Source organism: Cuculus canorus, chromosome 2 (assembly GCF_017976375.1).
Source record: "Cuculus canorus isolate bCucCan1 chromosome 2, bCucCan1.pri, whole genome shotgun sequence".
Classification (NCBI taxonomy): domain Eukaryota; kingdom Metazoa; phylum Chordata; class Aves; order Cuculiformes; family Cuculidae; genus Cuculus; species Cuculus canorus.
The window spans coordinates 75,271,758-75,299,476 of NC_071402.1; the positions used below are offsets into that span (position 1 = coordinate 75,271,758).

The window sequence follows — 27,719 nt, forward strand, 5'->3', positions numbered from 1 at the left end:
GGAGGTAGTACTTCTAGAGTGGGACACATGACCAGCATGTAGTGGGGCTGACTGGCACAAGAAAAGGCTATTTGGGCTCTGAGTAAGGCTTACATCAACATGATTGATAATGAGGGAAAAAAAGAGGAAGAAATAATCTGAGGCAGCAGCCTGTGACTGTTGCTCAGATCAATATTATGTTCTTCACCTGACAATTCCCATAAAGGTTTCTGCCTCCCTTCCCCACGCAGTAAGTGTTGATGGTGATTGCCTTTGACAAGCTTGGAAAAAGCACAAAAAAAAGGAAAATCAAAATCTGTTTCTGCTTTTTCTGTCATGGAGCTTTCAAAGAGCCTTTCTGTATCCACTTCGGCACGGCTATACCTGTGCCTTAAAATTCAGACTGATTTGTTTATCTTAACATGGAGGAAACTTGGTTCTATCTTGTGAGATCTTGTGAGTGGATTTTCCTGTCACAATTAAGGCTTGGAGATGTTTGCTATGATCTAGGTCATGCTGACCTTTACTAAAGACCTAATCACCGTGTGTCAGGTAACATCACACATTATTTTGATAGTCCTCTACTGCAGCAGTTCCTTAAAGAAACAACAACTGAGCACAGCATAGGCAAACTAAAAGACATGCAATTAATTTGTTTCCAAAACATCTTTATTCAAATGTGATTTAAATTTGTCAGTTATGGAAATATTTCCCATGATATGATAGAAGTTCCTGTAAATACCGTAAACACTGGATTGGAGACAAATCTGGAGCATTCTATTTGTTTGGTTGTTTTTTTAACAGCAATAACAGGCACGTCTGGTCTAAAATGCAGCACATGAAACTTAGTCATTTGCCACCTACTCTCCTTTTTGTGGTTTTTTTGTTCCTTGCAGTTCCTGTATTATGTGCTATTTTGTGCAGCATGAAATTTCTTCCTTGCCTGAGGTCCCCCTGTGGCATGGGATCTGGGCAGGCTGCCTGGCAATCACAGGAGAGAAGGGAAGTTGCTGTGCTATTACAGCAGAGGAAAGTGCCCTTCTTAGGCACCACCTTCCCAGCTATGATACCCTGCAAAGTACCACTTCTACGCCCATCACATGATGCAGAGCAAGATGTTTGACAGCTCTGTAGTTTGTTAATTTTATTCTACTTTTCCTATTGTGGATATAATGTCATTATTTTTCTTTGAAAGAGAAAGAGGTTTCTTTCGGAGAAAGAGGTTGTTTGACGGGGAGTAGGATACAATATTTTACATATTTTGAGTGTCAAGCTATTAAAACAAGCTGATAATACAAAATATGGAAAACATAAGATTTATTGTAGGTGCAGCGAAATATTGTTTTTGGGAAATATTTAGAATCCATGTTTCATCTTGCAGCCCTACCTATAATTGTAAGGCATTTTCTTGAACATGTGTGTGATAGTCTTGGTGGTTTTACAACAATCTCAGTCAGCATAATGTTTCAGTCTGAGAACTGTCTTTAAGGCAGTTGATTTGCTTTCAATATTTTTCCCAAGTATTAGTAATATAGAAACTGAATGAAATGTAATGATATAATGAATGAAATAATTTCTGTATTTTAAAATTTGTTACATTTTCCTCTATTGTGAGGTAATTTCTCAATAATCCTAACAAAAATTTTCACTGTCTTTGTTCTGTATATTTGCACTAATCTTTGTGTCCCTTTTGTGCTTTAGTCCTTAATTATCAGTCTTGTGTTAGTGTCGACTTGCGGTAGGAGATTAATCTTTTCTTTCATCCATAATAGAAATTTTCAATGCACTTCCTTCTACTCTGCTGTAGTTTGTTTATTTTTAGAGGTGCTTTTAAGAACATGAAATGATAATGTGTTGGGTTGTGAGGTGGATTTTTTTTTTTAATATTTGTTTGAATTGGCTACTGGTTGTTGTTTGGATTTATCCATTAATCATTTTCAAACTGACTATAAGCATGTTGTTTGTGAAGAGCTCTATCTTGAATATTAAATTCATGTTGAAAGACCGGTAGAGGGTCATTTAAGTATCAGATTAATATTGCCTGCAGTACAAAACAGCAGGCAAGCATACAAAGAATTTATAAAAGAATAAACTGCTGAATGAAAGTTCATTAAACTCAGCTAGATCTTTTTTTGAGATGCTTTTAGAATCAATTTTAATTTGCTTTAATGCATAGTCATGAAAAAGATTATTGAACTATTCTAACTCAGTTTTTATTTTTTACTAGTTTAATTCCTGATGAGCTTTTTGTTTGAGTCTTCTTGGATTATTGTAGCATTTGCCTCAAAACAACACATCTTATTGTAAGCTCCATTTCATTTGATCGTTAATTGAACACATATAGCAATCGTTCACTAGCAAGAAACGTTGAAAAAGTGGTAGTGAAACACCGTGTTTTAAAAACATGTGTTTTTAAAAGCACCTTTGTCTTTTTCTGCTAAGTTTCACTATTGATTTTTAAAATTTGAATAGACCAGTATTTGTTCCCCTCTTTTCCGATATTTAATAGATGTGTGCCTGTTACGAACACCAGATAGTGTCATTTCCCTGTCTGTAATCTACTGCTAAAACTGCTCTTGAAACCCAGCTACTACAGTAGCTCTCTTTAAAACATACCTAACATCTGTTATATTTGCCCTTTGAATACCTGGATTATCTGTAAAGCAAGCATACATAAAGGTACTTCATTTAGTACCAGAACAGCTTCAATACTCTACGTAAACAAAGAGAATTTTACTCGAGGGGTAAACTCCAAAGTCTTAGAGTTGATTTTGTAGGGCAGGAAGATAATGCAAAGTTGAAGTGACCTGCATGGGAAAAGTGACTGCATAGTGTCTACGTATATTTCAAATGCAGTTTTGGTGCTTCAGTCCTACCTCCATTTAGAAGACAATAGTTAGTATGTTTTTACCTCCAAAAAGATTCTGGAGATAATAACTTTAAAGAATATGTTATTTCAGGTATTACAGTGAAAACAAGACAAAAGTCTTTTTTGTAGCATTTAGCGTTGCTCTATGAAAGATCCTTTTGAGCTTTAAATGCAGGAAATTGCAAGGGAAAAATCATTTAACTTCCAAGGGAAAAATCATTTAAAAAGCATTTGACTTTGGTACACTTATAACATGCTGACACAGAACCACTGACAGGTGTTCTGTCAGATTGCTGCTTTTGGTGAGTAAGAGGAGTAAAAACACAGAGGCCAGTTATGAATTTGTCTCGTTGCTTAGCATGGTTTTGCTATCCAGCAATGAGAGAGCAGTGTGTGACACAAACCTGAAAAAGCGCCATTTGCCCAGCTGTACTTCTATAGAAACTGGCTGATACATTGCACCTGTAAGTTTTCATTAGCCTGGCGTGGTGCATTATTGTATCCTCACTGTTACTGTGCTTACAGTTGTGTGTGAGGCTATTCTGTAGTCTAAGGTGCTGCAGGGCACCAGCTGAGTGAAGATCCAACCTGGCCTTGAGCACCTCCAGGGATGGAGCACCCACATCTTCCCTGGGCAACCTGTGCCAGTGCCTCACCACTCTCATAGAGAAGAAATTCTTCCTTATTTCTAGTCTAAATCTGCCACTCTCCAGTTTTTACCCATTGCCCCAAGTCCTATCACTACAAGCCCCTGTAAACAGTCCCTCCCCAGCTTTCCTGTAGGCCCTCTTCAGGAACTGGAAGGTCGCTATGAGATCTTCTCGGAGCCTTCTCTTCTCCAGGCTGAACAACCCCAACTCTCTCAGCCTGTCCTCGTATGGGAGGTGCTCGAGCCCTCTGATCATCCTTATAGCCCTCCTCTGGATCCATTCCAACAGCTCCATAACTCTCTGATGTTGAAGATTCCAGAACTGGACACAATGCTCCAGATGAGGTCTCCCAAGAGAAGAATAGAGGACCAGAATCACTTCCCTCGACCTGCTGGCCACGCTTCTTTTGATGCAGCCCAGGATACAGTTGGCCTTCTGGGCTGCGAGTGCACATTGCCGGCTCATGTTGAGCTTCTCGTCAACCAACACCCCAAGTCCTTCTCCACAGGGCTGCTCTCAAGCACATCATCCCCATCGTGTATGGAAATTGGGGATTGCCCTTACCCAAGTGTAGGACCTTGTGCTTGGCCTTGTTGAACCTCATGAGGTTCTCACAGGCCTACTTCTCCAGTCTGTCCAGGTCCCTCTGGATTAATGTGTGTTTGCCTGAAGGTGTAGATGTGTAGATGTTTATGCATGTTCTGAGTCACATTTTTGTGAACAGTGGTTTTGTAGGGCTGTGTTTGAGAACACTGGACTCTCTGGATTTTATTTCTATTAGTTACTTTGTTCTGAGAATAAATTTTAAACTCCTGTAGTAAAATGCAGTATTTTGAATGCCCGCTTCGGATTTTCTCACCAGCTGAGTGAGACACCGTGCAACACTGTGGAACAAATTGCTCCAGCTGAACAGCAGCCTGGTCACCAGCTACACTGTCTGGGGGAAGGTGAAGAACAGGGAAAACAGCCTTACTAAACCCGAGCAAAGCTCTGTATAACTATCCTGTCACCAGCACAGCAGAGGAATAGCTAGGAAAAAAAAATATAAAACAATAATGCAAGAATATTATAATCGTTTCCAAGCCTACTCCTCCAGCTCCCTCCAATTCTTAGGTGAGAGGTAGTATCTATATATTTAATGATAGTTGGTCAATTATACTTTGATAGATATTTCAGTTGACTTAACGTTAATATAAACTTCAGCTTCCTCAGCATCTCATGCCCAGGATTTGCACAGTTCAGTCTATCCTATATGCCTGTTTCCTTGATGTCCTCTTCACAGTATCATAGTATCATAGTATCATAATATCATAGTATAGTTTGGGTTGGAAGGGACCTTAAAGATCATCTAGTTCCAACCCCCCTGCCATGGGCAGGGACATCCTGTGAAAGCCCCATCCAACCTGCCCTTGAACACCTCCAGGGATGGGGCATCCACGGCTTCCCTGGGCAACCTGTTCCAGTGTCTCACCACTCTCATAGTGAAGAAATTCTTCCTAATGTCCAGTCTAAATCTGCCCCTCTCCAGTTTGTACCTGTTTCCCCTGGTCCTATCTCCACAAGCCTTTACAAATAGCCCCCTTCAGCTTTCCTGTAGGCCCTTCAGGTACTGAAAGGTCACTAAAAATCTCTGAGCCTTCTCTTATTGAGGCTGAACAAGCATCTTTTACTGTGAGACCAATGAACACCAATTCCTGTACGCTCTGTGCTCTACCTAACTAGGAGCGTGTCAATATTCATAATGTCACAATACTGTCCCTTTTCCAAGCTGAAAGGCTTTCCTTACCTTTTTTTTCTTGTTCCACCCCTTTTCAGAGGGATAGACCACCATTATGACCACCATGCTTGAAGTATAGTCACGGTATGCTTTTACACAGTGGCATATTTGTTTGACTGCTCCCTTCTTCATAAAGAACTTCCAAGCCTGTGTAGTTTCCAGTATAGCAATAGTGGGATTCAGGCTAAGCTACACTCACAATTCTGAAGTAACTCTTCTATGAGAGTGTTTTGTGCACCTCAAACTACATTACATGAAAACAAAAGTGACTGACCAGGGTATACAGTTACAGCTATGGTGCTGAGAGGGTAACAGCATCCCAGCATGTTCTCTGTAACATCCCAAAGGACATCTGAGAGGAGAATTAAGGGGAGGGGAGTGGCAATAGCATTGAGAGTTACCTCCACTGAAGCGTGGGACATAATTTGAGAAGGATTGCTAGGACTTAACATTTAGCATGTTGGCAGTGATAAATGACAACTGCTTTATTGATAATTTCTATGTCCTTGGTTGAAGAAGTATATTTTCTTAGGCTTCAAACTTTGGGTTTTGGTCGTGCAGTTTTGTGGTTAGCCATGTGCCACACAGATCCACCTCTAACTGATAGGTAATACAATTTGCAACACACCAGTGTCTCTCAGCTATCAGTCGTGCTCGTTTGTTGCAGACTGTGAAACTAATTTGTAATTTCTGTCTTTTATTGTATGGCAGAACAACTCATTGTTTTATGAAATGGTGTTTTGTTTAAGCTTTTACCAAAGCAATAAAATAATGCACTTAAAGCAGGTTCTGTTTTGATTAAGATGAAACAGCCATTATTCATAAATATATGCATGTATATGTGATTTGCTTCTTAGGATTTTAGGGTTTCTTCACAGCACTATTAACTGTTTGATCATTAAAAAATATTTAGGATTAGATAGGTACATTAATTTTTGGTAGATTTAGAATTTTATGTTTTCTGATTTTAAATAGGTTGTTTATTTTCCCAAACTAAATAGTAACATTATCTCTGTCGTTTGCAAACATAACATAAGTTACTGCAGTTACATGGAAACTAGTGAAAGATTTGGTAACAGTATTAGGCGTTTTATGTCACTTTTGAAAAAAAAAAAGTTTCAACATATTTTGTAGTAAGTCTGATGGTACAAGAATCTGCTTTCCTAGTACGTAGCACTAATTGACCAAAACCCCAGTTTGCTGAAGTTCGTGATCTTATATAATCTGTGCAACTGCAGATGAGCTTATACGTACTGGTATTTCATGTGACAGGTTATAAACTTTTGGATTTTTACCAACATGTGGGTATGTAATGAAAACTGTAGTTTGCTTACATATGCTGAATCTCATATTTATCCATGTATTTTAGTACATTAAATAATTCATGGTACAAGTTGATGCACAGGTATGACTTATTTTCATCAAAGCTTATGTATGAAAGCAATGTTTGAAATCTAAGTCTGGGGACATTGGTGAATTATAGAAATGATTATATAAAGGCAACTCTTAAGCATTAATCTATGTGAAATGCTGCTGGTGTATAATTACAGAAACTGGAAATTATGTTTTTAAAAACTATTAGTGCTTCAATGCACTTTTATTCAGTAAATAAAAGATACATTCACAGAACATGGATGAAACTTGATATGTAGATTGGCCAGGATGTTCCTGCTTATGTATCTATGCTATAGAAGGTGAACAGTTACTGTCACATTATGCCCTGTTCCTGACTTTTTACACTATTTTAATATGTAGCTGATAGAAATAGGTATCATAAATTCACTTTTTTTTGTTTATGAAGCACTGGTTATGTTTTCAATACTCAATCCAATGAAGTTGCTTGAGAATCTTGAAGGCAGTGAAATGGAATTCTGAGGTGAATATGTCCTTTTAATGAAAATGAAGTAAATTGACTTGTATTTCTTTTCAGAGTAAGACGTGAAGTGGTTATACTGGCAACACAACACTTTGCCTATGTCTTAGAACAAAATGGTAGAAGAAGAAGCTGCAACTCTGAAAATTATAATTCAAAGATCATACAACTTTTTTCTTATAGATAGTCAAAATCACTTTTCCTTGCCATGCTAGCTCATGGTGTTCTTTAGAAGCTCCATAGTGCTTGGCTTAAGGCTCAAGAAGGTCTCAGGTCTTTGAAAAGAAGCACATAAACGACAAGGTAGCAGGGCTGAAGCCTCACTGGCCAGATCACAGTCCCATAGCACCTTAGCAAGGCAAACCCAGAGACAATAACCAGGTTCAATGAAGAGTCAAGACCATAAGGCAAAATTATGGCAAGGAGACAGGTACGAGATCAAGCCAGGAAGTCAGTCTGTAGGTAGGGATCACGTCCAGCAGTTCCTGGGCACATCCACAGTGACAAGGCAGTGCTGAGGTCAAGTCAGTCCACAGTTTGAGGGCCAGATCAAGGAGGTCTGAGGTCAGGCAGAGTTGAGCTGACACTGCTCAGACAGGAGCTAAAAGCCATAGTCTATGCTTAAATGGAGCTCCTGGGCCTGTGGATGTAGGTGGAAGCCCCACGGGAGGAGGGTAAAGTCTGTTAGATTTATGTGTGTGTACCCAAGGCCCTGGCATATCCACCTCCCTTTCCTTATCCACAAAGCCAGTCATTTCACTGTGTAGGTTGTCATGTTGTTCAGGTGTGATTTCCCCTTTGTAACTCCATGCTGGCTAGTCTCTATCACCTTCTTGTCCTTTGTAGGGTTGGAAATGGCTTCCAGGAGGATTTTCATTATCACCTTCCCAGGGATCAAGGTGAAGTTATCTTTCTTGAAGACGGGAGTGACGTTTTCTTTCTTGCAGATCTCAATCTCTCCTCTGACCCCTATGAGCTTTCAAAGATATTGAGAGTGGGTTTGTAGTGATATCAGCAAGATTTCTCAGCTCTTTTGGTTGCATCCTTTCATGTCCTTGAACTGGACCTTCAAAGGAAGCTCTCCTGAGGTCTCTAACAACCTAATGAGAAAATAGTGTGCTGGATCTTTAGCATCTGAGACCATCTCCAGCAAAGAAAAATCAAATTATCTGGATTGTGTGGTATGCAAATACGGAGAGAATATAAATCAAAAGATAATTGTTGATGTGGAAATGGCAGATTGCGTTCGGAAAAAACACCGCATTCATCTCTGATATACCATTGCTGATTTTTGTAGTGGTGGTGTAGGTTCATTGGCTCAGAATGCTTCTCCAGTTTCACAACTAATGAAATTCCTTTTGTGGTAGACTCTTGCTAACAAAGAGACCACTTCAGTTTCATTTCCATTTCTCTTTAGGATAAAGTCAGACACTGAAGGATGTCATTATATTATCTGAGCTGTAGCTTCCCAAACCAGATGGGATGAAAGAAAGAATGTTAAGATTTCTTTGGAGGAAAAAAAAACTTCTTCCAGGACATAATCTCTGAGGCTCTGTGGTGGTGTTTGTACAGTCAGTGTGTGCTGCCTTACTGTGTTTTCAGAAATGTTATTTGGCAGGCAGTAAGTACGTTTAGCACAGTGCTTACTATAGAATTATCGATACATGTTCATAACTGCAGTGGGGATACATCTGCCCTCAGCCACAGAGGCAATGTCTGAAGCTCCACAAAACACCAAAAAAAGAAAGGCATGTAAATATTTTCTTTGGCAGCCTACAAAGTAGTTTTCATGAAAATTCTTTCAGAGTAAGAACAGAACAAAAGCAGCACATAGTTATTTTCTGTCAAACATAAATTTCTTTTTTATTCATTGAAAAGTTTATTTTTCATCTGGGTCTGCCTTTGCCTTGCTCAAGATCATTATTTCATGCACAACTTATACCTCTGTTAGTACCAATTCAGGATTCCAGAACTGATTCAGCCTCTCATATTTTTTTTGTCACTGCCCAGTTAACTGTCTCTAATAGCTGTTACTCTTGCTGCTGCGTACTGAAGAGTGTCTTTAAAGGACCACTTTGAAGCAATCCATTTTACACTTTTTTGTTACCTTCATGAACTCTATCTACACTATCTACACTATACACAGAGCAAACTCAAGATATCTTTCTTGTACTACAGAAGTGGACTACAGAAGTGGACAACTGGAGACAGAAGATGAATAAATCTGTAGGAAGACAAAATAATTTCATATTTTTGAACGTATACACAACAACAAACCAAAGAAACCCTGGAGCCACAAACTAAAAAGTTTAAACAAAGTGACTGAACTAAGGAGCGCTAACAAAACCCAAAGCAGGAATTTTTAAGCCTTAACCAGAGGAAGCAAAGTTTCTTTACTCATTGCAATTCTTTTTTGGCACTTTAACCCTTTATTCATTTTGTCTCTCTTGTGGCATTTTAAGCAATAAATAGTTGTCTTCTGTTTTGTGACCCTTACATGAAGGTCCCCTCATACTGGCCTGAGGTCAGGATTTAAGAGCTCTCCTGTGAGCTGCTGATCATATTCTTCCTCATGTTTTTATTTCAAGAAGTCCTGATGGCAGGGCCCAAATCTGTCTGTGTGCTCTTGCAAAAGCCAGGCCTACTGGTGTTACCCATCTCACTGGCCATTCAAAGATTACTTCTGAAGTTTACTGAGTAAATCCTGCCTGGTCATTTTGATACCTTTTGTTACAGTGTCTATAGCTATTTGCCATGAAGCCTGTTGTTTGGAATCTTGACAGTCTTGATAAGTCTTTATTAAATTTATGTGTAGAATAAAAGGGAGAAAGCATGTCTGTTTTTGTTAGGATCTGGCAACACTTAATACACTGAATCAGCCACTGTACTAGCCTCCTGTGACACCACTACCTAAATACTAAGTTCTTCAACTTTTGCATGGATATCTGAGCTATATTTGTTTCCAGACTGTCTCAGATAGCTGCTTGGAGACAAGTTCTGTGCAGAGTGATAAACTTGTGCTGGAATGAGTTTGAGAGGGATGAAACAGTTTAGGCTAGCCTATGTTGTTCGTCAGCATCCTACAGATTTAGATATGTCTACAAGCATATTCAGTTGGAGAGAGGAAGGAAAGCAGTCAGTTTATGTGCTCCTTTAGAGCCATTGGATAACTGCTGGTTCCTAGTTGTGATTGTGTAGCTTCCTCAAAGAGGAGAGTAAATCGAAAACTTTTTTCTGCAGAAGGTTGTGTATAATGAGGTAGTAAAGTTTGCTGATCAGACTGGGATATTCATCGTAGAGATAATGAGTGCCCATTGTGGAGACCTGAGAAATGCTTACATGAGCATGTTTAACTGGGAAGTAAAACAGTGCAGGGACTATTCTCCAGCCCCAGTGGTGGGCATGGCTAAAGTCCATACGCTCAAATTCATTTGAGATAAATGTTAAGTGAGGAAAAAACAGGGAAGGAAAAATTAGCTTAATGTGTACATAGATATACAGATTTGAGAAACTGTGATTAAAAGATTGACTTACATAGATGAAAAGGAAACTAAACCTGCCATTGTAGTTGGTGCTGAGAACTGCTTCCCTGAAATAGCACATTATTCTTAAACAGCAGGATGCTCCAGCACCCTTCTGTGATTGAGAAGGGGATGTATCTTCATGATGTATTGTCAAATCTTTCTAATGGCATGCAGTACTATTAAAAGGTATGTTGCAAGGTGAAACTTGCTTTACTGTAAAAGATAACTTGTTCTAGCAACTGAAACTATTGGGGTTTTTCTTGTAGGAAATTTTTTTTTGGTGCAGAATTATTTTTGTGATAGAGAATAAAACCTGTGGGTATTCCATACAGTAAGAACCCCAAATGTCAAATGCACTTTCTACATTGTTCATTGTGCTGCTTAGGATCAACTGTGATGTGATTTTTCATATTAGCTTAGAACATGCTAGGTTAAAAACAGGCATCTTTTATAGACATAGGTGGGAAGTGAAAAACAATAGAGAAGGGAAATGCTTTCTTAATTTTTTTGTTGCTACGTGTACATCCGATTTTGTAAAGATTATATTTTCATGTGACTATTTCTACTTTGTGCATAGAATTCCAATGCTGTTTCAGTCAAATTTGGGATTGAAGTGAGAAATTAATAAATATAATAATTATATGACTGCAGTCATCTGGAAATTGGAATATTCTTTACTTCACATTACTGGTAACTTCTCTTTGTATGTAGGAAAGCCTGTCAGTTTTTGCAAAGCATCATGATTTATTTCAATAACAGACTCACAGCTTGTCTTTTCTAAAATATGTAGAAGTGTAGTATACAAACTGTAAACCAATTTGTAATGAATGTGTTAGTGCAAAATCTGCTAGAACGGCAGAGCTGTAGGTAATAATAAACAAGATTATTATGGAAATGGCATTATTGCCAGTTTAGAGGACTTTATCTTCATGTTCACAGCATTAAACCCATTTGATTATTAAAATATATTGTTTAGAAAGGAAGATTTTGTCATGTTCACTGCCAGAATTTAGTATTCTGTCTATGCATTCATGACATAAAACCTGCTTCTCGTATGGTGCACAGAATTTGTAGATTCATCTCTGAAGCAAAACGTCAACAGAATGTTTTGAACACAGGAAGAATAAATTAAAATATGAGCAATGAAGATATTTCAAAATCTGTCAGAAAATTATAATATGGAAATTGATTTTTTACTTTAAATCTTACATAATATTAAACATTTTAAAACTGTAAGTCAGTTAGAATAACATTTGCCTTAGATGCACAGTAGTCTAAGTGTAAAAAAAGCTTATGGAGCTGTCTCGATTCACTTTGTGTCTTGTGCCTGTTGTAGTTGCAATTTTTACTGCTCTAAAAAGTCATTCTGCTAATTAGCGGTGATCTGGCAAGCTTTATCAGCAATTTTAGCATCTATTAGCTTCACTGAAGGTAATCAGCTAAAGTGAAAACATTTCATCAGTACAAATGTTTTTTGAAGTGTTGCAAAATGACTTTATATGCAGTTACACAGATCAGATAGGATTTTGCAGAACATATATCTAAAAGTTTATAATTTATATTAGATATCATCTAGATCCATGGCAGTGAACAAAAACAGTCTCCTCTTTCTTGAATACTCAATCCCTCTTTCAGCAACTGAACTAGCAAAAGGGGTTCTAGAGAGTCTCTAAGGCCATTTGACATCCAGGGAGGGCAAAGCCATTGCAGAGAAATGGCTTCTGTGTCCCTGTTCAGTGAAGAGGAAATTGAAGAAATTCCCACAGTAAAATCCTTCTCAGAGGACTGGGGACAGAGGGCATATATAGACTGGTCAGAAATAGACCTTGGTTTCTGAAGACCATAAGATGGCAAATGTGAAAAAAAAGTTCTATTATAGAAAGGGTCAGGGAAACTGTAGGTCTGTAAACTCGGTGTCTTCATGAAACAAAACCTAAAGCTGTAAGAACAGAGAAAGGGATAACTTATGCTATTTTGAAATAAATAAAGAGAAAGTGTATCCTGACTGATGAGTGAAAATTGTGACCTCATACAACAGACGAAGAGAAGGCAAAGAGAAGGACTCAGTAGTTTTTTTGCTTCACTCTTCACTGACAATCGCTCTCCTCATCCCTCCTGGGGATGGGGACAAGATGGGGACGAGGGGGGTAAAGCCTCTCCCACTGTAGGGCAAGATCAGGTTCATGACCACCTGAGGAACCTGAACATATATAAGTCTATGGCATCTGATAAGATGCATCACAGAGTCCTGAGGGAATTGGCTAATGTGGTAGCGAAGCCAATCTCCATGATATTTGAAAAGTTATGGGAATCAGAAGTCCCTGGTGACTGTAAGAAGGTCAACATTGTCCCCATTTTTAAAAAGGATAGAAAAGATGAGGCAGGGAACTACCAAACTGTCAACCTCATCTCTGTGCCTGGGAAGATCATGGAACAGATTCTCCTAGAAGCTATGCTAAAGCACATGGAGGACAGGGAGGTGATTCAAGATGGCCAGCATGGCTTCACTAGGGGCAAGCCCTGCCTGAGCAATCCTAGTGGTTTACTGTGATGGGGTGACCACATCAGTGTACACGGGAAAAGCAATGAGTATAATATATCTGGATTTCTGTAAAGCCTTTGACACAGTCGCCCGCATCATCCTTCTCTCTAAATTGGAAAGATATGGATTTTATGGGTGGACTGTTTGATGGATGAGAAATTGGTTGGATGGTTGCATTCGGAGAGTAATGGTCAATGGCTCAGTGTCCAAGTGGAGATCTCTGACAAGTGGTGTCCCTCAGGGGTCCGTACTGGGACCAGTGCTGTGTAATATCTTCGTCAATTACATAGACAGCAAGATCAAGTGCACGCTCAGCAGGTTTGCAGAGAACACCAAGCTGAATGGTACATTTGTCACACTGGAAGGATGGGATGTCATCCAGAGGGACCTGGACAAGCTGGAGAAGAGGACCTGTGTGAACATCATGAGGTTCAACAAGGCCAAGTTCAAGGTCCTATACCTCTGTCAGGGCATTCCACATTTTCAGTACATGATGAGGGATGATGTGATTGAGAGCAGCCCTGTGGAGAAGAACTTGGGGATGCTGGTCGATGAGAAGCTCGACGTGAGTTGGCAACGTGTACTTGCAGCCTAGAAAGCCAATTGTATCCTGGGCTGCATCAAAAGAAGCATGGTCAGCAGGTCAAATGAAGAGGTTCTAGCCCTCTACTCCGCTCTTGTGAGATCCCACCTGGAGTATGTTGTCCAGTTCTGGAATCCTGAACATAAGGATATGGAACTGTGGGAATGGGTCCAGAGGAGGGCTACAAAGATGATCAGAGGACTGGAGCACCTCTACAATGAAGACAGGCTGAGAGAGCTGAGGTTGTTCAGCCTGGAGGAGAGAAGGCTCCAGGGAGACCTTATAGTGGCCGTGCAGTACCTGAAGGGGATACAGGAAAGCTGGGGAGGGACTGTTTACAAAGGCATGTAGTGATAGGTTGATGGGGAATGGCTTTAAATTGGAGAGGGGAAGATTTAGACTAGACATTATGAAGAAATTCTTCACTATGAGGGTGGTGAGGCACTGGCACAAGTTGTCCAGGGAAGTTATGGCTGCCCCCTCCCTGGAAGTGTTCAAAGCCTAGGTGGATGGGGCTTTGAGCAGCCTGGTCTAGTGGAGGTGTCCCTGCCCATGGCAAGGGGCTTGGAACTGGATGATCTTTAGAGTTCCTTCCAGCTCAAACCACTCTATGATTCTTTGAACTCTTTCCTTCAAAATGCCTTGAAGTTGCCTGAAGGCTTCAGCAAACACGTGGCTGAGGCCTGTGTAATTGATAGCTCTACTTGGACTTCCAAAAGGCCTTTGAAAGAGTGGATAACAGCAGGTAGGAGTCAGTGGTAGGTTCATATATTCAGACTTAAGGTATAGAACAAGTGTGAATACATGGCAATGTTCTATCATGGATAATCTCTACCCTGGACAACTAGCTCCACTTGTTTAACTATTACTCTGCTCTAGTTGAAGAGTAGTAGCCTGTTCCTCATAATGATATTTTAGTTGTCTAGTATCTAGTATTTAGTATTTTAGTTGTCTATAATGTATAAACACATGCTGCTATATAGGGGTTGTCACTAATACTGGTATGAACGTGAGGTACTGTGCTAACTTTTGAGGTGTTAGTCAGAATATATCTGCACAAACCATGTGATTTATCAAAAAGTGGTTCAACAAGTCAAAAGTGTTTCACTCTCAGGCTTTGGAATAGAAAGCCTGACCTGGCTAATGACATCTTGGCAGTTTTGTGTCATGAAGGAGAGAAAATGGCACCTTTTGTGTAAAGATGGAATGAGTTGGCAGCAGCAGCATGAAGAGGTTTTAGTATTTACTTCACTCCTTCCTGAATGTAAACCAAATTAGTACTTTCTTTGTCCCAACTTGCTGACTCTTAATAGCATTTACCTGTCATCAGAAAATTGAATTTCAGGGTTTACTGAGTGTAAATTTTCCTGTTAGATATTTTCCCATTAAGAATTAACCCAAATGCTGATTGGAGATCTCATTATAGTTGAAAACGTTAACGAAGGTGATACATTATGAAGACATGTAAGAATGTCATCATTAAAAAATTTGGTTCTGAGGACATTCTGGAATTATTTTAATCCAATTCTGTAAGTCATTATTCTTCCTTCTGTTCCATATCATTCTTCATAAAGTATATAGCCAAAGATCACTGTTTCCTAACACAGGCTGCCAAATTATGAAAAATGAACTTAATAGAAGTTTGTCGTAGTCATCAGGCAAGCAGAACAAATACTTGAGGAATATTTTCTATTAAAAAGTTTATCCAGTTCATTATGAATACTGATAGAGAAAAATATTACATAAAAAACCCTTCATATAAATCATAATTTCATTAAGTTAGAGGTCATAAACAATGCTGTTTCAAAATGCCTAATTACTGTTGTCTATCAGTTAGATTAAAATGCAATAATTGCTAATGGTTTGCAACGCAATAGAAAAAGTATACTGAGTATATGTTCTTACTGTAATTTATCCATTTATCTGTTTGTCTTGCCTTCTTCTGGTAGCTTTTCAACTTATTGATTAATTTCTGTAAAGCTTGCCAGAGGCGCAGATGTTGAGAGGTATATATGTATAAAGAAATTTTGTGAAGGCTGGTAGATAATAATATGAAATAAACTTCATGAAGATAGTAAAGGAGAGATAACGTGGTAATACTCTTGTTGAGGGAAAGGAAGGAGAAATCTACTGTTACACATTTAACTTGGCAGCATACTGCTGATCCTGCAAGTAAATATATTTCTAACACAGTCTGTATTTGTAAATATATTTAATTGCAGAATTAGCAATTAGTTTGCTGTTTTTTTGTTTTTTTTTAAAGAGTGAAGCAAATTAATTTCTTGGGGAAGGTGAAGTGTACCTCAAAAATCAGACAAGAGACTACTTCTGTAATATATCAAAGATTCATGTATTACCCCATAGACTTTTTTTTTTTTTAAGTAAGCTTTTTAAGTGTTATGGTATTAAATATCCTTTTTTTTTTCTTTTTCTAAATAAATTACTAGTACCAATTCCTGTATCAGATATAGGGTCTAAAAATTAATCTCAGTCTTTTTGGAGTAACGTTTTAATTTTTAAGGTGGTTGGAACTCTTAGTTCTTTACAGATTGTGCTTCCAAAATTCAAGCTGAATGCAAAGTTACTGTTAGTTTTACGTAATAAGTTTTAAATTTTGTTTCTTTTTTAGGTTTTGGGTTTTCTTTGTTTGTTTGTTTGTTTCATTTAATTGTATATTCAAATTTGTTTCAGTAGTTTCAGTAATAAAGAAATAAAATGATCCCAGAGGCACATGTAAACACTGAAAATCCTGTCTACAGGCAGAAAGGGAAGTGCAGCGGCTGGCTGGTTCCTTGTGGATGAAGAGAGTATGAGATCCCTATTAGCAAAAAATTATTTTAGATTCAAAATATGAAAAGTTATTAATTAGAGTCAATTATATTGTTTATGTGTATTACACAGAAGTGACCTAAACGGACCATAACTCATGATTTTTTTTTTCTAGTGTATTTTTCCTAGTGTGGATTATGGAGGTTACATTTTATGATTTGTTTTCATCTACACTGGCATACAGATAGTCTCTTTGTATACATAGAGCTGAATAAAATACGTCTAATCGTTCCATAAACAGCCTGGACCTATGAAAATTGTCAGTCTGAAAATAATGATAAAAAGAAAATCACATCAAATAATATGGATGTTACAGAAAAGGAATTATCTTGCTGGTGTCCACAATGCTCTGTTTGCAAAAGCTGCGAAGAGTATTACATGTACAAATTAGAAGAGAGCGTCACAACTTCCTGGCTTGTAAATGACTCAATTCCTCTTCCACAAAGCGACTTTTTACCAAGTGTTTTTTTAGAACTGAAAATATGGACCAGTTTGCTGATGTCTGGATAATGAGTAATTAAATCCTTAATTTTTTTGTTGATTCACAGTTATTTTGAAAACTCTTGGTTTTCTTCTGGTGTTTTCTTTTTTAAATTGAGTCATTTCTTGCAAAATTGCAATTTGTTTTTCTTTTTACCCTTCTGAAAAACATTTGAGATTCTCCTTGATATAGACAAAAGGTCTGAGAATAGTGGAGCTTCCTGTTTCTTCTCTTCATCGCTAATGAATAATTAAAGATTTAAACATCTTTTACCTTTCAGAGTGTTAAATGTAATGTTGCACTCATTGAGGAAACTGATTTTTACTCTTAATTCCTGAGGAAGTAAGTCTGTAGTTGCTCATATTCTATGTGTCCTTCAACCTGTCGTGTTCTGTACCCAAATAACTTTAATTCATGAACTTTTACCATCAGCTGTGAAACAGAAGTAGAAATGCAAAAGATTGCTACATTCCTTTGCAAAAGACAGGAGCTCTCACAGAGACCTCAACCTAATGATCTCAGTCAGCCAAATACAGGAAAAAGCCAGTTGTTACACTGTGTAATGGCAGCTGGTGGTTCAGGCACCACTTGATCACTAGTTTTAGGACAACTATAAGAATCTTTGTCCTGTTTGAAGAGTTGAAAGTATTGTATAAGTGAGGAAATAAATGGGTAAAAGAATAGAAATCCATAGGAATCCAAATTTCATTAATTTTGTTACTTCCCAAACTTCTTGTTTTTGAAACAGTGGTTGCCATATTAGCAAACTGTCTCCTGTTTTCAGTTCTGTCATTCTTCTTGTAAGCTGTCACACAGCTATAGATATTGCTGACACTGAAATGTATTAAGATGTTGGAACTCCTGACTTGGGAACTCTGTAGGTCTGGAAATGTGAAAGGAAAAAATAAACATTATATAACTGACCAGAGCTCTGTGAGCAAGAGTGTTGCATAGAATAGCTGAAGAACCTCCTCAACACATGTACTTAAAATATTGGTATTTGACCTAGATCATGGTGACTAATTTACATGGTAGCTAAGCGTTTCCTTTTCAAATGCTGCTTTTCAGTTTCTAGCCAGTGTTTTTCTTTCTAACTGAATTTTGTCTGAGTCTAAAACTGTACAAGTTCCAAAGAAGTATAGACTTATTCTCTAGCTCGGCTAGTCATACCACAAACCATCAAATGAAAGCTTAGATAAGAGGAGAGACAATTCTTTTTTGTAGAGCTAAAGAAATTGCACCTTGGCAGTGACACAAGAATTCTTTTTTCTCCCATTAATTTCCATGCAGACATAAATTATAGCCTTTCTTGCCCACTCCTCAACTCCCATTTCCTCAGCTTTCTTACCCAGAAGAAAAGTGGAATCTAATACTAAAAAGTTATTGTTTGTGTTGGTTTCTTTGTTTTTTTTTTTTGTTTGTTTGTTTTAGTAAAAAATCTGTTTATGCAAGAATTGCAGGAAGGATCTGCAAGATATCTAAGAAGAAAGAAATATGACAAAATATCTCATAAACTGGAGCCTTTCCACATAGGGAAACTCTGTAGAGAACTCTCTTATAGTCAGTATTTGAACAGCAGTAATTAAGATATTTAACAAATGATTTATGCTTCAGTTGAGAATCAGCAGCCTATATTATAATTCTTTTATTTTTTATAGCATAGTACTTCCTTGTATGCATATACCTTTCTAGGCAGCTTTCATCAGTTGAACTTCTATATAATGCACTACATTTTCATGAGCAGCTCAGTGAACTTTAGTAGTCTCTTGAGAAATTAGTCATAGCTACTTAACATTGTCTTCATTTGCTTTTAAATACAGTCTATTTTGATAGTTAAGCTCTACACATCAGATTACTTTATATTCACTGATACTGAAAAATACATGCTCTTGAATGTAAAAATACTATTTAGAAAATGCCCCATTTCCTGGAAATGCATTTAGTTTTCCGTAGGTAAAAAGAGATGGACGGGAGATTAGGCGTGATAATGTTCTTTAAGTGATCAGAGGTGCAATCTAGTACTTTAGCTATCGCCTAAAGATACTTCCCAGTGGTATCCTGCTGTTCCATGCACTAATTTTTGACTCATATTTAGATAATATTCTGTAGACATTGAATTTATTCATTGATTAAACAGAAATTTCATCACAGTGTACACTCAATAGATATATCTAAAAGGGTGCAGACAGCCGAGGAGATGGACTTGGTTCTCCACTGACTACACAGAGAGATTGCTGTGTGACTCAATATTTCCATGTGGTGAACTGAGTGGGAGCTTACTAGAGTTTATGTATATTGTGGTGGGTTTTTTTGTTTGTTTTCATACAATTTGTAAAGGAGATTAACTAGGTTCAAGCAACACAGTCTTTGAGGCAGCCCTGGTCTTTTTCTGCTGTCGGTTTGTAGTCATTAGTTGTACCCTTTGCCACAGCTCAGGCTTGTCCTCCTTGGCAGAAGCCCTAACCATATTCTGTGGTCTGTTCAAGGTGCCCTTTAATGCCCCTTTAGAGGTTCTTGGTTGCAGTGGTATCTGCACAGTTGATCAGAGCTGTTGGAGAAAGATGCAGAGTTTCTCATGAGAAGATCCACCACATCTTCTCTTATTATTCAACATTCATCTAGTGAGGGAGGAATGCAGGGGTGGGAGAAGAAAGAAAAAAAGAGGAAAAGCGGAAAAGCCACAGAGTCCTAGCCTAAAGAAATGACGAGATAGAAGACTGATCTGACTCAAGATTTTAATCCAATTGCTTTGGTCCAGATAGGACTCACAGCTTGGGATCTTCTTGGAGCAGGTGTCTGGACAGAAGGAACTTTTTGTATGCTTGCATACTGAGTAGAGTGCTCACTTAGAAAATGGGAAGATCAGTTAATTTTTTTGGACTGAGGAAAACAATGAACCTGTTCCTTCTGGGAGGATGCCTATGAGACTTTAGAGCAAACCTGGGATGGAGCTTATCTCCAGCTCATGTCTTGACATTGGACCGAAGTTCAGAATACTTAGGAGAAGAGACATCCTCAGCAAGAAGTTTATAAGTTGTTTATTTTGTTTAGTAATGTTAATTACATTTTCAATTGGTGTACTAACAATATGCATTTCATGCACTAACTCCTCAGTCATAAATACAGAAATATTAACCCAAGACAGACTCTATACAGACAGAAAATCTGTTGGTCTGAATTAGGAACCAGTTCACCCATTTCATGGAATTTTTTTCTAAGCTAATACCCTAGTGACACATTTCTGAATTAATTCCATGTTAGCCGAAGAATTAACAATGTTTTGAATGCAATTTCTGTCTACTTGTTCGGTTATACACTTCTGTGTTACATCTACACTACGGCAATAGCTGAGATATCTGAGTTGTCTTTGAACAGCCTAATTCAGGTAGTAGAAGCCAGCATAGAACTTCGTGTGGGCTGAATTATCCCATTGACAATCTGAAAAGCCTGGTTAATTAGCTTCCTTGCTTGTCAGGCGCTTATTTTCATCTATAATATTTTCCCACTTTAGCTAGTTCAGTCATAAAACTGAAATCTGTTTTTCTATCACTGTGAAGATGATGCTTATAATTTACTCCTCCATCTACCCATAACCATATTTAAAAAAAAATTAATTAGTTATAATTCTGAATTTTTTTTTTAAATAGTCTATAACTTCATGAAGCTGGACAACACAGTTAGTTGAGTGTGTGTGCAGCTTTTCAACAAAAATCCCTGTGTAGACATTATGACAGCACAAGGTTGATTTCCGTGCAATTCAGTGTTCATTTTGTTACTAAACCTTCCTGCTGCATATCTGAGATTTTTCTGTGCCCAGCAATATTTATTTTCAGGCATTTTTTTTCATTTAATGATTTAATTTCAAAAAACAATCATGATTATCAGTTGGAACACCCTATCCCCACACTGTAATCTGTCATGCAAGATCTTTGTTAGCTAGTCCATATCTACTAAGAGCAACACGATGTTGCTGACTTCAGGGCAGAATCAAGCAGTTGTGATTTACAAAGAAATTTAAAAGCGTAATAAGTTCACGTATTTTTCTGTACAACATCATCTCTTATGCTTTTTAAAATTATTGACCGTTGTGAAATGTTTCATATAAACCATATCTTATTCCATTACTTTATAAGAGAGATTCGTTGAAAAAAGTGAGATGTGTAAATTTTTCTCCTTGGTTTTAGATTTATGTATTTTAGAAAATTTTAAGAACTCAGATGTTTCTTTTAGAGACATTATAATATCATGATGTTAAAGTTTTAGAGTAGTAAAATAAGTTTTATGAAATTGAAAGCATCAATCCTTTTTGTGGCAAGGGTGCATAGTTCCCGCTTTTAGCTTTGTGGAACTGAGAGAGATGAGATGTCAGATGTGTCACAGATAGAGGAACAGGTATTGCCTGTAATGACGTTATAATTTGTAAGGAAAATAAAAGCATTTATTTAAAACTTTCATTTTAAAGTGTGCATTTATAAAAGGAACATCAAAATTGGGTAATTTTTTTTGTGAATAGAATGTATTTCTCAGGGGGATGGATTTCTGTTAATAGGAAAATTTATCTCTTTTCTCTGAACCACTGTATAATGCTGTTGGACTTCTTTTTGACATCTCTAACTCTTTCACTGCTAGCAATTCATGAAAGATTACCTGGTACATAGGTACACCAAAACCAACCAATGAATGATCACTGGGGAAATCTGTCATAAGCCTCATGATTAGATTAACTGTGGTGAATTAATGAATTTTCTGCCTCCTTTCTTTTTCCTTCCCTTCCAGATCATGAGTACTATAACATCATGTAGTACGTGTAATCCAGGCTCTATGGTACACTAGGGCCTTACAGAGAAAGACCCATTCTGACAAAATTGCAGCTGTGTATCAACTTCAATTCCCTTTTAATATTATCTTTTTAATTGAATTAAGAGTCGGTTTCAATACTGTGTTTCTTCTGCTCTGAGTGAGCTAGGATGGGTAAATGAGTCTCTTGTTTTGGAGCAATAAATTGGGAACAGTTGAAAGTGTTAGCATTGCCATGCAGTATTCTGTAATTTTTGAAGTTCAAGCGCAGTAAAGGCCTGCTTATCTCCTCTCTTTATTTCCTTTGAGAGGTTTCAGACAATAAATAAAACTGGATTCTTTAAGTTAACTTATTTCTCCTGTTCATGTGTTGTTGTGCATGCTAAACTAAAATGGTGTTATTGCTTGGGATTTTGTCACTGACTGTGAAGGCATTTTGAAAGGTGAACCTTTGCTAGAAATCAAACTAAACCAAAACTTCTAACTGCAGCAACCTTCCATTGTTTGTTAGAATTATATACTGTTAATTTATTTATATGGATTCCCTGACACTTCTTTTTTTTCTTTTTTTTCTTTTTTTTTGTTTTTGTAACTCTCTAGATATTGGCAAATGTAATAATTTTTATCTGCGGAAACTTGGCAGGAGCTTACCACAAACACCTCATGGAACTTGCACTGCAGCAGACATATCAGGATACATGTAACTGCATCAAATCGCGTATCAAGTTAGAGTTTGAGAAGAGGCAACAGGTAAAGTCTGGGGCTGTTTTGCTGTTTTCGTACTATCACTCCATGCATCATTATATAATCCAATTTGCTAATACAAGAACACTCAATAAATCAGTTAAAGTTACTTGATGAAACATGCAAAGTCTTTTGAACAAGGTTGTGCACAATTTCCACCTGAATATAAGAAGGTATTGTAATTATTTTTTTTAAATAATGTTTATTTTCATTTGTTCTATGGAAATATTTTGTCATCAAGAAAGTTGAAAATGCTATTTAAATTCTGTTTGCACACCGTCTCTGTCCTCAGTGAATGAGCTGTGTGATGTGTGCTTTGGGAGTATTCAGTTCTTCAGGCTCGAGACCAATACTGCAAAATCACTATAAGAAGATATTACTGCACTGTTTTTGAAAAATATTTGAAAATACCATACTGAAGAATCATGTGATATAGTTCGAGGGGTCAGGTGTGTTAAGAGGAGCTAGGGGAATTGCATAATGAAACTATCTGTCATTTATTATAGCAGCTGAATAAAAGGCTTCTCTGATTTCTTTATACAGTTATTTTTCTCTTTGCAAGTTCTGTACAGTGCCTATCATCCTGACAGATAGGTGTTTCATTTAAAAGAATTTGAAATACAAATTAGTTCATCAAGTAATAAAGAAGATAGGTGTATTTTGCTTTGAAGGTCACCAAACTCAAACTTCTGTGAACTGTTAAGGGTCAGAGAATAGGGACTTCGCTGACCCATTTCTGTCATTCCGAAAAGTGTCAGATGTACACCCCATCCCAGTTGACCTTAATTCTCAAGTCTCTCTCACAAGTACCGTAGCCATTTTAAAGTAAGGTTTTCAAGATCCATCACTGATGCATTTTTTACAGAAAAAGCAAATGGAGAGTCCATACCAGTATTTTAACAGGTGATGTGTTCTGAGTGCCTTATTCTCCTGGACACTTGGGTTCCATACTGGCTGAAGATACTGCAAAACATTTAATGTAGTCTTTAAGTTCCACATTTTAGAGGAAAGGCAGGGTTTCATGGTTAGATACAAAATCTGCATAAGGTGCTAATACAGGAGAGGCTGTGTAAGAGCAGTAATTTGTAAGTTTCCACCTCTGCCTCCATCAGCTGAATGCAGTGTATCAGTAGGCTTTATAACTGTTAATACACATCACACCTTTTACTATCTGTTGAGGATGTAGGTAGAGTATATCCAAATTAGTTCCGGTGAGACAGCTTGTGAGTGCAGAGCAATCAATGCCAGGTATCTGGAAACAGTACTACTCCAGGATGAGCAGTCTGCAGTCAAGTGAGGCTGATAAAATGGCTTCAAGGCTCATAGTGACCACTGTTCCCTGTGCTTCGGCCTCAGCTGCCAGAACCATGCAGACCATAATCAAACAGCATAATTCATAGTAGGCATCAAAGTCTTCCTTATTCAGGAGACATCTGAACTAGCATTCTGAGCTCAGTTGTAAAGGCCCAGGTTTCTACTATGGGTTGCCTTTCGCTAGAGGAAATACATTGATGTTTCTGCAGGAAGCAGGAGGGTCTACTACTGGACACTGTCGGTAGGTGAACTTAAAGGGGTAAGGAAGCTGCTTGTAAAAGCCAGTAGTTAGCACAGACAGGTGATTTCTGTAAATGTGTATTATTTGCTAAACTCTACTAATTTCTATGGAAAGAGATAGGTAAGTAGTTTTAGTTTCATAGAATCATAGAATTGTAGAACCATAGAATGGTTTGGGTTGGAAGGAACTCTAAAGATCATCCAGTTCCAAGCCCCTTGCCATGGGCAGGGACACCTCCACTAGACCAGGCTGCTCAAAGCCCCATCCACCTAGGCTTTGAACACTTCCAGGGAGGGGGCAGCCATAACTTCCCTGGACAACTTGTGCCAGTGCCTCACCACCCTCACAGTGAAGAATTTTTTCATAATGTCTAGTCTAAATCTTCCCCTCTCCAACCTAAAGCCACTCCCCATTGTCCTATCACTACATGCCTTTGTAAACAGTCCCTCCCCAGCTTTCCTGTATCCCCTTCAGGTACTGCACGGCCACTATAAGGTCTCCCTGGAGCCTTCTCTCCTCCAGGCTGAACAACCTCAGCTCTCTCAGCCTGTCTTCATTGTAGAGGTGCTCCAGTCCTCTGATCATCTTTGTAGCCCTCCTCTGGACCCATTCCCACAGTTCCATATCCTTATGTTGAGGATTCCAGAACTGGATAACATACTCCACGTGGGGTCTCAGAAGAGTGGGGTAGAGGGCTAGAACCACTTCCTTTGACCTGCTGACCATGCTTCTTTTGATGCAGCCCAGGATACAATTGGCTTTCTAGGCTGCAAGTGCACGTTGCCAACTCACGTCGAGCTTCTCATCGACCAGCATCCCCAAGTTCTTCTCCACAGGGCTGCTCTCAATCACATCATCCCTCATCATGTACTGAAAATATGGAATGCTCCGACTGAGGTGTAGGACCTTGAACTTGGCCTTGTTGAACCTCATGATGTTTACACAGGTCCTCTTCTCCAGCTTGTCCTGGTCCCTCTGAATGACATCCTGTCCTTCTGTGTTTCCTGGTACTTCTGAAAGTCTTGCAAAAATGGTTGAGAACTGGCAATGGAGAGAAGCCAGAATATCTGGAATTCTATGCCAGATGCTTCCTTTTTATATTTTGGAGTTCTGTTTCTAGTATGCTGGGACCCAGAAAGATGGAAAGGATCAACATCCATCTTTCATTGATAAATTGTGTTATTGTTACAGAACAACAAAGGGCATTGTACACAACTTCTTATATATATATAAGTATGTGCTGTCATATTTGTGTTTATCTAATAATAAATATATCAAATTAGTTAAGACATCTACACAACTCTAAGTAGTGTATTGCAGGACTGGATTAATAACAGATGGATCAGTGTCTCACTAGACAGAAGTAAGTGAAGTATTCTATGAATGTTAATGACCTCTTTGGCTGCTGTTGAATCACTAGCTCATCAGATCATCTTATATAGTTTTCTTTAGCCTTTATCCTCTCAGCCTCGTAATATGTCCTTTATCTCACATCACAGTTTTTCCAACAGAAAAGACAAGTAGGTGCACATCATTATTATCATCTTTATGAATGCTAGATATTTAGATGTGAAAATGTAAATGAGGGTTAATTTGATCAGTTAGGTTGTTGGTTTTTTTTTTCCCCAGGGTTAACTTATTTCTTTGTTTGCAAACTTTTGTTCAGAAGTGGATGTACTTTAGTCTATCTTTTAATACTGCTTGTTCTGCCAAGAAGATACAGAAGATCATCCAAATTTTTAGTATTCAGGGAGCAAGTCAACGATATTGCTATTTTTAGAGGATTGGGATACATTAGAACATTAGAAGCAGTTGCATTTTTTAAAAAAATTGAGTTTGATTGAAGCCTTTATTAGGCTGTGAAAAGTTGTAGCATCTCTTTAACAGGAAAAAATTTATTTGAGTAAGAAGTAACACAAGCTACTTTTATACAAGTGCAGAGAGTAGGATGTGCTTCTAAATGCTTAGGGCTACAGATCAAATTTGCAATTTTGTCTAGATCATGGACATCCTGTCTTTTATAATTGTTTTTGAAAGATGTACAATTTATGTTCCAAATTATTCCCTGAATTTGCTCTTATTTTCTTTGGCTGTGGGCTCATACAAATGTAGCTAAGTGTTGTTTTTCAGTAGTGGGGGTTTTGTATGTCTTTGAATAGCCTTTTTGAGAATGCTATTTTGATTGTGTCAATGGATAAGTATTGAATTCCCACTCAATAATCATGCCAAAGAACTGAAGAGAAGCACTAAATTAATTGTTTCAAGTGAGACCATCTTACATTAGTAGCTGATGAAATAGAGGTGTGCATATATATACCGAGGTACAAATTAGGCATATTGTACCCACACCAATGTGTATTTATGTCAGGGCACAGCAAAGGCCAAATGCTGCCAAAGGGATGGGAATCCATGAGTGATGATACTTCCCAGCAGAACAGGTGCCTCACCAACCTTATCCCACAGCACAAGGTGAACTGGCCAAGCCTGGTTGGTAGCAGCCAGGGTCGAGCAAGAGTCCACAAGTTTGTGGTGATGAGGCAGGTCTGAGGCCAAGCCAGAAGGTCAATACATAGCTTGGGATCAGGTCCAGCAATTGCTAGGCAGGTCCAAGGTGAAGCAAGGAAGTCACACCAGTAGCTAGGATCAACAGGGTACATACAGCTCCTACAGCACGGCTCAGACGGGGCCTGAGCTGAAATGATGTTCCTCGGCTATGGGCGGAGGCTAGAGGGTGGAAACTCATGTGAGGTTGATCAGGGCCAGTAAGGCTGGTTAGTGTCCCCAAAGGCCCTTACAATTTCGTACAGTTAGCTTGGGTTTGCACTATAGAATCATAGAATCATAGAATAGTTTGGGTTGGAAGGGACCTTAAAGATCATCTAGTTCCAACCCCCCTGCCATAGGTAGGGACACGTCCCACTACATCAGGCTGCCCAAGACCCCATCCAACCCGGCCTTGAGCATCTCCAGGGATGGAGCATCCACATCTTCCCTGGGCAACCTGTGTCAGTGCCTCACCACTTCATAGAGAAGAAATTCTTCCTTATGTCTAAATATGCCCCTCTCCATTTTTTACCCATTGCCCCAAGTCCTATCACTACAAGCCTCTGTAAACAGTCCCTCCCCAGCTTTCCTGTAGGCCCTCTTCAGGAACTGGAAGGTCGCTATGAGATCTTCTTGGAGCCTTCTCTTCTCCCGACTGAACAACTCTCTCAGCCTGTCCTCGTATGGGAGGTGCTCGAGCCCTGTGATCATCCTTGTAGCCCTCCTCTGGATCCATTCCAACAGCTCCATAACTCTCTGATGTTGAAGATTCCAGAACTGGACACAATGCTCCAGATGAGGTCTCCCAAGAGAAGAATAGAGGACCAGAATCACTTCCCTCGACCTGCTGGCCACGCTTCTTTTGATGCAGCCCAGGATACAGTTGGCCTTCTGGGCTGCGAGTGCACATTGCCGGCTCATGTTGAGCTTCTCATCAACCAACACCCCTAGTCCTTCTCCACAGGGCTGCTC

At 38.5% G+C, this 27,719-nt stretch overlaps 1 protein-coding gene across 1 annotated transcript in view; it reads left to right on the plus strand.

Moving 5' to 3' along the window:
- ADCY2 (adenylate cyclase 2) overlaps window positions 1–27,719 on the plus strand; it is a 230,750-nt gene that overhangs the window by 85,919 nt on the left and 117,112 nt on the right. Inside the window, exon 4 of the mRNA XM_054060772.1 lies at window positions 22,505–22,654. Within this exon, the coding sequence (XP_053916747.1) occupies window positions 22,505–22,654 (150 nt within the window). The remainder of the gene's footprint in view (window positions 1–22,504; window positions 22,655–27,719) is intronic.